Consider the following 12,765-nt stretch of genomic DNA (forward strand, 5'->3'; position numbering starts at 1 on the left):
GCCAGAAAACAGATGAAAATGGTCGTCAGACAAGTTTGTTAAATGTTTGAGCTAAACAATTTGTTCAAACAACAGTTTTTGTCCATTTTCCGGTGTTTAGGAGCAAATTGCTCATTGTCATTTGCCTTACCAGATTTTCATTCCAACCAACTAGTTGGATGGTTGGACAGAAAATCTTTACGTGTATGCAGCTTTAGTGTAGCTATTATCTTATCAAACTCTGCCCCAAAAAGTATATTTCCATAGAAAGTAAGGATTCCAGAGCCTTCTTTGACCCTGTATCAGCTTTCCAGGACCTTAACCAAAAAGGACCCTACGAGCCACCACTGAGGCTGCTGATGCTTTAGAATCTAAGAGTACCACATCTATTGCAGCTCCTCCCAAAATAAGAGGCTGCTTCCGTATGTGGGAGATATATGTGAGCCATTTTCTGACAGCATCTGATAAGAGAATCCTCCAATGCCCCTGTCCACTCTTCAACTGCTTTGGCTACCCAAGCCCTAGCTGGACGAGTAACAGCTCCAGATTATGAAAACATTTCCTTAAGACAGCTTTCAATTTTTCTATCTGTAGGATCCTTAAGAGACGATGCTGACGAAATAGGCAATGTAGCATTCCTGCATGAGCATCCACAGTAGGAAGAATTTCCCACTTCGTACATTCAGAAGCTAGGAAAGGATACAACGATGCTAATCTTTTGGTAATATAAAACAGTTTATCCGGGTTACCGCATGCCTCTTCCATAAGTTCAGTGAGCTGCTCGGATTTAGGAAACTCAGCTTTCACCACCTTTTGGTGTTTAAACACTGGTGCCTTCTTACTAGGAGCTGGTTGATCATCCTGTATATCTAGGATTGATTTGACCATCCTCAAAGAAGGAGCATTCACTGTAGAAGAATGGTCCTCCTCTGCAGAGTTAGACCCCGAAGAACCCTGCGCATCATTCGATTCCTCAGATGATGCGTCTGAATCCATATGCTGAACAGACAAATAAAAAGATAACTTCTGTTTAAGCGCCTTAGTGACTCAAGTCTGCTCGCAACAGCAGACTGCTTTCATTACCGGAGAAAAGGACACCCAGTATGGCTCCTGTACAGGGACTAGTAAACTGGGCTGGTGAAGTGGCTCTTTATAACAGACAGCACACAAACCATCCTTTATAAAGTCCTAAGAGGACAAGCCCGCCAAACAGGATTTACATGAAAGCAGGACAGGGGCCTCCCCCTGCTGATTCAGTTTACTTTTTGACACATCAATTATAAAAGGTAAAAATGCAAAGTAATGTAATGTGACAGCCTTCACAAACAAGTACATCACTTGTGAAATGTAAAGAAAAAAAAGCCATACACCTGCAACAGAGGGATGAGGAGAAACAGTGATAGTTAGAACTGATAGTCAGAAATAAAAGGCAGTATCAACACAGCAGCTAGCACACCTTCACATTCAATGCATATACAATTTAGTTGCATTGGGCTCTGAATCAACTACTCAACAGCTACAGCAGCACAACGTAGTGGACTGTGAGCATCTCATATACACGAGGCGGGTAGGAGGAGCGACAGACGCGCAAAAACCTTTCAATGAACTGCGTCTGCGTTGGGGGAGGAGCTGCCGGGGGAGAGCCTACCTCCCCTAAACTGCATCAACCAGCCGGGTAAGCTGGCAACATGGCAGCAGAAGCTTCTGCTGCCGATCCCAGGCGTCAGACGATAAGGACCCGGTGGTCTAGTGAGGACGCACACACTCCGGGTCCTCACTGCAGCGGCTTCCGGTGCCGGAAGAAAGGACAGTCGCACATGATTCCCTGTAAACGAGGAATCACCTTACCAGACATCTGCGTGCGCCCGGTTGCAGTCAAGGCCCCAGCATTGTTGCTAGCAAGCTCTGCCATGACACGCGGAAATCACCAGAGATGTTACGGCCCGGCGGAGTCGCAGTGCATGTGTCTTAATTCAGACACTCAGCATTGCAAACTCAAAATCATAGAAAAAAACAAACAAAAAACAAACATAAAATTAAATCTTAGGACTGCCTGAGCAGTCCCCTGTTACAACAGTGCGTCTGAATCCTGCCACACCAAACGAACAACTGAATGCCTGTGGCCTGGGGCGGGGTATATGTGGAGGAGGACCAGAGGCATCCTGAGAGCTGAAAGCTTTAACTGTTTGGTACCTGGACCACTGCAACTACATTATCCCCATGATATTCCTGTGGATGCCTATGGAACCTGAAGATAGATAAGTACACATTAAGAAGTATACAGTATTAGTATTCTGGTCTCTCATATAGCCCTTTCTTTGCCTGCATGTGCATAATAACACCAGTGAACAGGTCAGTGCCTCTCCAACAAGATTAGCTAGTCTCTTGTTGCTCTGACCATGCAGATATTTTACAACATTGTCTTAAACCACTAACCTCCTCATTCCATTACAAACAGCTGAAGTTCTTCCCACATCCTAAAGTCAGTGTCCTAATGGATGCAGTTCAAAAAGCTGGAAATGCAGCCACTGGTGTTGCTGCAATATCACGTTTTTGCACCGAATCAACTAATCCATATAGTATAGAAAATCTTATTGGAAATCCACGCTACGCTGGTTGTGGGTGTTATTAGATTATTTAACTGAGCTGCAGGGTCTAGTTAGGGTCCCTAGATAATCGAGCTATATATAAGAAGAAAGCCATTCACATTAGTGTAATACATCCATAGGAGTGATATAATTAATGTTGAGGAACATTACATATATCCTGTGATTTGGGTGATCACAAATCATACCAAATCATTGAATTCCTTTCCCATCCATATATGTCTAAAGTATTTCTCTATGTCAGTGGTTCTCAAACTCGGTCCTCAGGATCCCAAACAGTGCATGTTTTCCAGGTCTCCTCACAGAATCACAAGTGAAATAATTAGCTCCACCTGTGGAACTTTAAAATGTATCAGTGAGTAATGACTACACCTGTGCACCTGCTGGGTGAGCTGCAAAACGTGACCTGTATGGGGTCCTGAGGACCAAGTTTGAGAACCTGTGCTCTATGTCATCTTAATTCCAGCATTAGATCCATTTTACTTTATTTTGTACCATGTTTTTATTGTAAGGGCCAGGTATGACCAATACAATTTCAAAGATGGCCACCACACTATCAGAATGACATCTGAGGTCAAAGATGGCGCCACACATGACAGCTATAAATAGCCATCACATCTGAAATGCAACATAATTCCCTGAGGAAGGCTTGAGGCCGATACGTGTTGGAAGACACACACATCACCTGTATCAGACAGGTATATACACCAACCCCAACTCCCCAATACAACCAAGTCTCCTCGAAGTTGGTGCGATTCGAGCGGCTGTAGACCAGCTGAGACCCGGAAGCAGCGGAGTCTCACGACACGCGGCAAACCGGAAGTCTCGCTGAGAGCCGGCCTGGACACTGCCCCAGTCAGTGCGCGCGAGTCCTTGCACACCGACATACTGGCGGCGCAGTCAGCGAACTGAGCCACCGGAGACCATCACCCCACTCACAAGGAGGTGAGCGCAACAATAACAGGGTACAGGACACCGCCCCACCAGGACGCAACACCCACTGACCATGCATATTGCCTGTGACCTGTTTGAGGTCCGTACTGGGCACTATACTTATGAACACACCATTGTAGTGCTATAAGTTTTAGACATACATTTCTCTCTAACAGTGCATGCAATTTTTTCTATTTCTAATTTTTTCCCAATTTTCTGTTTATGTATACATTTTGTATAAGTGTGTGGGTATACAAACAATCCACATACTGTGTAACACTCATTATCCCTGAAAAATAACATGCGTCAATCAGGAGCACTGATACTTCTGAATATGACCTAGTGTATCTAAATAAACAAAGTACAATAGGAATTGGTCTCACACAGACTTTGTGTGTAGCTTTTGCACCACTAATGATCGTGCTAATCCATATAGTGGTTTTTCTTTTTTGCAGAGATTACCTAGCTGTACTTTATGGTCGGTATACACTAAACAGATATATCTGCAGATCGAGTAATCTGCAGATGGCGGTTGTTCGTACACACTGAACCACCATAATCTGTTTCTACCCGCAGGTCCCGGCAACCAGGGGGCATGTCCCAGCCCCCTCCTAGCGGCTGCCGCTGTGTGTGTACAAGGGTTTTTTTCGAAAGGGTTCTGAACCAAGACATATTTAACCAAAAGTAACGATTTTGCACAACTTTCACCTGCTCTGGTATAGTGAAAAAACTTTTCACTATATCAGTGTATGGAGAATTCGCACCAAAAGATTGCACTAAACGCCTTTTTGTGCGAAAACTATTCACAGCTACTTGAATCTGGCCCATAGTATCTTTACTTTTCATTCTTACAATTTTCAGAAAATATTGCTGTTCAGAACATGCTAACAGAATATGACAGGTGGCTGTATTGTTTTTCTGATCTTGCTTACCAGATATCTCTTCTGCCTCTTTTTTACTTCGGTCTTCTCTATTCATATGTACTGTAGCAGTAAGTCCAGGACCCCACTCAATTGAACCATCCTCCACGGTTTCTTCCGACACACTTACTGAAGAGAGACTGCCTTTAGATGAAGAAGGTGACAGATTTTAGAGGGATGGGTGGGCATCTTTTTGTTGCCCTTCTGTCAGTTTAGCAATACTACTGTAATGTGGGTGGTACAAATGGGGAGTTATTTTGCAATGGACATGACAGGTTAGGTGCTTTAGACATGTAATCCCATACCTTCTCCTGTGGTGGCGGTCTGCACTACACTGCTCTGTCCTGGAAAAGGTGCACGTGCACTGCTAATCAGAAGGTCAAACTTAGTGCTCCGGCAGGTGTTTGTGCAGAGTTTGTCATGCTGATAAAAATCAATCTGTCCAGAATCCATCATTTTCCTGCAGAGAATGGCAAACAGCTACAGCTCTACAATTCACCAGTTATAGACACATTAACAAAACAGATACATAAGATGCCAACCTCAGCATGACTCCTTCCAGCCGAATGGCTCGTTTCCAATCCTTTAAAGTTGATTTTCCAGCCAGATGTACAAAGTGCTTGGGACTAATCATTTGGTCATTAAACTGAATACAACATAGCCAGTAAGAAAAAAAAAAAAAAAAAGTGTCGGTAAATTAGAAAGGCAATAAGACAATTCAGTAAACGATTATACAGTGCATACTACAGCCATGGCCAGAAGTTTTGAGAATGACACAATATTGATTTTCACATAGTTTGCTGCTTCAGTGTTTTTAGACCTTTTTGTCAGATGTTACTATGGTATACTGAAGTAAAATTACAAGCATTTCATAAGTGTCAAAGGCTTTTATTGACAATTACATTAAGTTTATGCAAAGAGTCAATATTTGCAGTGTTGACCCTTTTTTTTTCAAGACCTCTGCAATTCACCTAGGCATGCTGTCAATCAACTTCTGGGCCACATACTGACTGATGGCCGCCCATTCTTTCCTAATCAATGCTTGGAGTTGGTCAGAATTTGTGGATTTTGTTTGTCCCCCCGTCTCTTGAGGATTGACCACAAGTTCTCAATGGGATTAAGGTCTGGGGAGTTTCCTGGCCATGGACCCAAAATTTCGATGTTTTGTTCCCCGTGCCACTTAGTTATCACTTTTGTCTTATGGCAAGGAGCTCCATCAAGCTGGAAAAGGCATTGTTCGTCACCAAACTGTTCTTGGATGGTTGGGAGAAGTTGCTCTTGGAGAATATTTTGGTACCATTCTTTATTCATGACTGTGTTCTTAGGCAAAATTGTGAGTGATCCCACTCCATTGGCTGAAAAGCAACCCCACACATGAATGGTCTCAGGATGCTTAGACCATTAGGTAGGAGAAAGATTATGGTTGTGCAATAATAAAGCATTTGTATCAACTATTTATCAGAAACTGACACTTTAGAAATGCATGTAACCTACAGTCTATATACCAAGCTGTCCTGTTTCTATCTAACTTTAGCATATATACAAAAATGTACCGATATGTTCTAGGCACAGATAAGATAACATTTTGTCAGTTGATAGAATCAGAATGCCTCAGACTTTAAGACACGATAGCAACCAATCAGATTCTAGCTATTATCTTCTAGAAGGTACTGGATAAATGAGAAGTACAATCTCATTAATTGTTATGGGCAAAATCTCCACTTCTAAAAAAACCACACTTTAGTACATATACCCCTAAGAATGAGTGTCAGAACAATATTAGGGGTCAGTTCTTCACTCTAGAAATGTCCTCACACCACCTGATGTATCATTTGGGTATATTTGAATAAAATACCTAACTTTTGCACTTCAAGCATTGTTTTGTGAACCTTATTTTTGTATTAACTGAGCTTTCCATATCAATCCTGCACCCATCATATGGGTTAAAGGGAAGGATATAAAAAACAAGGAGCACTGGTGGCAAAGATAGAGCAAAGGAAGTACAAAATGGAAAAGGGTCCTGCCCAAGAGCTCACACTCTACAAGGATGGAGTGTAAACCGTTGGAGCGAGAACTGGGAAGGAGACAAGGCGGGTAGGAGGGAGTAAGAAAATAGTTCAGAGGAGGTCTGGTAGGCTTGAGTGAAAATGTGTGTCTTGAGGGAATATTTAAAACTGGGGAGACTGGAAGATTTGGCAAGGAGGCGCTTCAGTGGAACACCTGGAGGAAGGCACAAGAGAAAGTGACCAGAGTACAGTGGAGGTGACAGTAGGAGGAGCAGGGAGAGGGCTGGAGGGAGTGTGGACAGAGAGGAGGGAGGAGAGACAGATATGTCCTCATACACCACTGCTTAACTTGTGCCTAATAGTCCCTCAGGGCACAAGGTTGCAGCTTTTTCTCACACAAGGGCCCGATTCAGAGCCACTCACTAGATGCGATCGCTCGCACGATGTGTATGTAATTGCATAGGCAGTGCTATCGCACTGCAATGCATTAGCACGCCCAGTATTTCTTAAAGAGCGATCACATAGTGTATGCAGACACCCACCAGCCTGTCTTAAGACGCCCCCACTTGTGCACATCATGTCCAGGAAGTGTATGCAACCATCGGTACATCAGACGCTATCGCAGCGATTGCGGTTGACCATACCCTGCCACAAGCACTTCAGTGTAAAAACAAGCCAGGTGACGTGTTCTATGATACTCTTATAATTATACACATCTCTAAAACGCCGTTGAGATGCGCAGGTACGTCTGCGTTTGCACCTCCACGCCCCCGTTTTTAATGGGCAGCCCCTGTTACCACCTACAAACGGTTTCTCCTGTCACTCACTCTGCTGGCTGTCTATGTGCAGCGGGCAAATGCATACACACTACATACCATAGACAGCAGCGAGAGTATTCATCTTAGCGAGCGGGTCTGAATCAGGCCCCAAGTTCTATTGTGCTTCATCTGCAACTCTGTAAGTATGTAAAACCAATTCTTGTGCAGTTACTGTCGCAGCCTAGCATCTCTAGTGCACGGTGTGTGTAACGTATGGTCTACTACTACTCCCGAGACATCTAGGGCACACCGGCGGTCTCATATCTGTAGGTAGAGGAGGAATGATTAAGGGCTTTATATTTAAGGTGAGGAGTTTGAATTGAATTCTAAAGGGATATGTAACTAGTGAAAAAATAAGATGAGTAGCAGCTTTAAGAATAGATTGGAATAGAAAGAGGCAACACATAGGGAGACCAGAAAGGAGAAGGTAAAAATAGTCCAGGTGGGAGATGTAGAGTGTGTGGATAAGGGGTTTTAGAGGCATCTGCAGTGGGTAAATTTATGTACATCATCACCTTGACACATTTGACATTGATTCCAGGACACACAAATTTCTTCCATAGTAAAACAGCCTTGCTGTCCCCACAGGTGATGGGATATGCAATATCAATGTCCTCACTTAGTTCCACCGTGCCACCATCTATAAGACAAAGGAAAACCTTAAGGAATAAGGTTACCTCCAATGAAAAGCAATAAAGGGAAGCCTCATGTTACTAACCTAGAGTGTCTCCCATCTTCAGAGTGTGAGTTTCCAGAGACACAACAGCAGCATTGGTGTCAGACATCTCCTCGTACATCCTGCATGAATAGGGAAAAAACAGGATACAATCATTAATAGAAAGAAGAATATTTTAGCAGCAGGATTATTAGTGAAATTGGCTCGAGAGCATGAATATGATGGTACTCAAAATGAAGTCTAACAAAGAAGTATCCACTAATACATTTTAAAGTAAAAGTGTGAAAACTGTTGAAAGATCCTGAATAAGAATAGATTAAAAGAATATTTACAAGCACTTACTCATGGGGTATAGGCTGCAACTGCAGGATAACCTGCGTCTTGGTGTCCTCAGGATCCTCCCCTTCTGTGCAGTCACTAGGGATCACCACAACGTCCCCCATAGGGACGGTTACCTCAGCATTCGCCATGTGTCACATGGATAGCTTACATGTAAGTCAACCTGCTGAAAATTACAAACACAACTGGATTAGCATCTGAGCTACACCCCTGCACAATATCTGTCTATAAGCCCCAATTTGATTTCCCTAACATAGACATGTAAAAAATGATAGGTCACTGTTTATACACTGCACAGCTCTGCTGCAGCTTCTCAGCCACACTTCTCTAAATTTTGTTTACTGAGCCACAGTACTCACACTCACAGCCCACCTTACATCCCACCCAACACTGCTGCTACCTAGGATACAGACTATGGGGAGAGTGTGGTAGGGAGAGACCACTTGGTGACACAATAGCAAAACCCTCCCAAGCTCACCCACAGCGCTTCCCACCTTCCCCCGGGTCGCTCAGTGATCAGTGATCCCCCTCCTCCCCGCTGGGACTATTATCCGGATATAAGAAACTAGCGCATGCGCTAATCACACCCAGTGAGACGGCGCGCGGCCGTTCTTTCCGGTCACGTGACCACTGTGCACAGTCCACGACACGAGCTGAGGGGGAAGGTCCCGAGTCCTTCCCACAACGTCCTGTGTTTGTGATGTGTGTGCTGCATGGTGCCGCCTTCTCCCAGCTGCTGCCTGTCCTACACATCCCGAATTATTTCATAGTAGCAGAGTCCATTGCTGCAATCTGTGCACCGGCGACGTGAAGAAGCATGGCCGTGCAGTTCCAGCAGCCGTCGCCAGGTGGCGCTGGTGAGCAGCGCTCAAGACGTAACAACACTGCCGAGCTTCAAGGGTTCCAGACTCAGAGTAGGGAATGGGATGGATATCGGAAGCCTGGCATCAAATAGTTGCCGGCTTATGACATCAAATAATGGTAGGAGCTTATTTCTCCTTCATGCGAAGGACCTGGAAGTGACGTGAGTGAGGGCGGAATTCTGATTCCATACCCATAAAGTCCACCTAAAGAAGAAACTTGTCTGCTCGCCACAAGATTATATTCCCCCTCTATGTCTACGTGGATGGTAGGGAATGATGTATGGTAGCTGATAACGTCAGGGTCCTTTCCATGAAGGGTATCTAGACACTACCATTAAATCATGCAATGCGATGGTAAATAGGCATCGCAACAATTCGATACTATAACGGGACGGGCCTGTTGGGAAATGAGAGTAGCCGCGCAGGACCTCTGCCCATGTCACTGTGGGGGCGTGCCCAGCACTCCGAGATGCTGGGCTGCCCCCAGGCTCCCCCTATACAGAGAATAGATGTTGTGTGCATGCGCACAGTATCTATTCTTCTGCTGCACACCCGCCGAATCTAGACTGTTCTTTTAGGGGGGGGCGATTAATGATTAATTATGACTCCTTCCTGTATTGGCACCTCCCCTTTCTGTTCCCAATGCCTCCCCTTTACAGTTTTTTTTTGTGGCCACATTTATTATTACAATTAAAAAGAAAAAATTTAATTATTGAAATAGATTGAGGAAATAAAAATAGAACAGAAGAAAGAAAAGACATACAAATTAATGGTTTATAGCTCTGTTGTAAGGTAAAACTCGGGGTAAAGATCCTCAGTCATTCAGCAAATTGTTTTATTCTCTGTTTGCTTATCAGTGCTTTTTGTGTCTCTAAAGCGTATGATTGTGCGAATCAAATTGTGACTGAATAAGCTGAGTAATTTTTTTTAGAGTGTGTCTGATTTGTAACTGGCTGGTTAAGACTAACCTAGACCCTGGCGCAACTGGCTTGCCTGGTCGGCGTGAGTATAGGCGCCCTTAACCTAGCGGACTTGCAATTCTGACATCAATGACCAGTTGAATCAAGTGACGGTCAATAACCGCCCACTGGGTCTGGTGAGGCTTCCTGCAATTTCTTATTGTGACTAATATTGGGCAACAGGGTCAGGATACATGTCTATATATATATATATATATATATTACTTGTTTAAGTTGTTAGCATTTAGAGTTATGATAGAAACCTATTATAAGTATATGTCAATTATTACTCTGGTAAGGCCAGGAGGTGTTAGAGGATATTTCCTTAATGATATATGTCCTGTAGGACAGGTGCTCCTATTTTCAGAAACCTAGGAAGGTGATGACCTTTTTATCCTAGTAGCTTGTAATTTTGTCCCCAAACCCACAGACATAGGCAGACCCTAGTGTGACATATGTGATCGCACCAACCTAACTCACAGGCACCAGTAAGAAGTAAAACCCAAATATATGTATTGTCATCAGTGTGTGTGTTCAGCTGTATTAGAAAGCAGACAAGGAAGTCCTTGGGTTGTAAAAAGTATATATTTCAGAGAAGGTACTGTATTTCTCACCAGCCAAGACCGTGTTACTATCCTTGTAAGTTGCCATTTTCCTCTCAGTAGACGCCATTGGGGTTAGATATTGTCCCTTATAAACATTCTTAGATGTACTTAAGTATGGGGAACACAGAAAGTCATCCCTCAAATGTAGAGATCCCTCGGATGGTCATTACATAATGAAGTGTGTCCACGGCGAGGAATCTTTGAAGGGAATGCGGATATCATTTCAGCGAGCGGGTATCTAATAAGAACACCCTTGACTTGGAAAAGCTGAAAGATATTACTTCAGCGAGCGGGTATCTCATAGTGAAGGTACCCTTGACTCGGAAAAGCTGCAGGATTTAAAATTAAAGCATTGCAGTTATGTGACGCGCAAAGGACTGACCCAGAGGCATGATTTGTGGATTGAAACGGAAATTGCTTGAGTATGAGAAAGAGAGAAGATGGAAGATCAAACGTTATCTATGGGAATGGGGGATATGGGATATCCCTGCCCAATAGATACACCAAATACAGGTGCAACAGTAGCACTAGGACCCAGACAGAGGGGCCATTATAAACAGAGAGGGTATCCCAATAGGGAGTGCCCTAGATGTGGACACTGCAATCTTGCAGGAGACACTTTACACGGTGTTTGCTGGTCATATGCCTGTAAAACCCAGCCAGCCACCAACTAGGCTAACTAAAAGGAGTACACACGAATGCATTGAAGTTTTGAAAAATAAGAAATCCATTAGATATAACTGGAGGTGCCCATGTCCCAGAGTGTTTCACTGGCAAACCAGAATTTGCATGATGTGCAAAACCAGAAGGCCAGGAGTCCCTCCTGCCCATGAGGTTCCCAGGGTCTCACCTGTGGAATCTGCACCCCCAACTTATGATGATTCTGTAGAACCCCCCACTAGACTGTATCCAGTTTGTTCACAAACTGCAGTGGAGGCAGATCAAACTAATGGACAGGTTGCTATACCAGCATGGATCACACCTACCAAATGGTACAAACCATGGAGTAATTCTGAATTGATTATTTTAAAATATATTCCTAACATCAAACAGCAACCAATGGGTTTCCATAGGCAAATGAGAAGACTAAGGAGAGTATAGAGTGCCAGTTGGTTAGATTTAGAAGAGGTTATAAAGGCCTCTGCGGTGAGACTATTGCCCAGCAGATTGCCTATGTGAATCCCCCTCAGGGACCAAGACATGGAGATGCCAGGGGGGAAATCAGACACAGGTATAAAATAACATGGAGGAAAACAAAAACCTTTAGGCTACTACTCATTGCAATTAGATCCAGTGATCAGAGCAGCACCCTTTGACTTTACAAGTACCACATGCAGTTACAGAGATTCTTTTGGAGCACTCTTTGCTGCCTTTCAGTTGCCTAAATAGCAGTAATTAAGGTTAAGGCACACACAAGGGAGAACACTCAGGATTAAAGGGAATGCTGTAGCCGATAGTGCCGCAAAACAGGCCGCAGTACTCCCCTTACCGGACACACAGGTAATGGTAGCAGTAACCTCAGATACATTGGACCTAGACCTACTGGTCAAGCTTCAGAGCCAGATCCCAGACAAGGAAAGACAGGATTTGGAAAATCAAGGAGCAATACTGCAGGGCGACAGATGGATTGATCACCACCGTCTCTGCCACGTGCCCTATACCCAGTCCTATCCCAAATTTTACACTGCATCACTCACCAGTCCAGAGACGCCATGGTGAAGATAGCACTGGCTAGCTCCAGGCTTCAGCAAAGCTGCATAGGCCTATGTCTCAGGGTGTACTTTCTGTGCTTTGCACAACCCTGGCAAGGTGGTCAAGAAGCCACCTAAAAGTACATCCCAGACTTGTTACGCTTTTCAGAGAATACAAATAGACTTCATACAGCTATATAAGTGTTCATGCTATGAGTATACCCTAGTGTGCACAGACATATTCTCTAATTGGCATGGCCTTGCAGGGCAGCAAATGCTAAGACAGTAGCTAGGAAGTTGATACAAGAAGTTGTGTGCCGATTTGGAGTACCTGAAGTGATTGAGGGCCTGAGTCACTACAGATCGCTAT

The 12,765-nt window shown here is 44.0% G+C and overlaps 1 protein-coding gene across 4 annotated transcripts in view; it reads right to left on the reverse strand.

Moving 5' to 3' along the window:
- Positions 1–9,199, reverse strand: part of GMEB1 (glucocorticoid modulatory element binding protein 1) — a 31,590-nt gene extending 22,391 nt beyond the window's left edge. Inside the window, exons 1-7 of one of the 4 annotated variants that reach the window (XM_088442162.1) lie at positions 8,865–9,199; positions 8,281–8,443; positions 7,981–8,060; positions 7,778–7,902; positions 4,981–5,084; positions 4,744–4,898; positions 4,451–4,582 (exon numbers count right to left, since the gene is read on the reverse strand). In XM_088442162.1, coding sequence (XP_088298288.1) covers positions 4,451–4,582; positions 4,744–4,898; positions 4,981–5,084; positions 7,778–7,902; positions 7,981–8,060; positions 8,281–8,408 — 724 coding nt within the window. In that variant the 5' untranslated portion in view covers positions 8,409–8,443; positions 8,865–9,199. The other 3 variants (XM_088442160.1, XM_088442163.1, XM_088442159.1) reach the window with 3 other exon arrangements.
- Positions 9,200–12,765: the final 3,566 nt, after the last annotated feature.

The sequence above is a fragment of the Taudactylus pleione genome, unplaced genomic scaffold, assembly GCF_031769625.1.
Source record: "Taudactylus pleione unplaced genomic scaffold, aTauple2 ptg000305l, whole genome shotgun sequence".
Classification (NCBI taxonomy): Eukaryota; Metazoa; Chordata; class Amphibia; order Anura; family Myobatrachidae; genus Taudactylus; species Taudactylus pleione.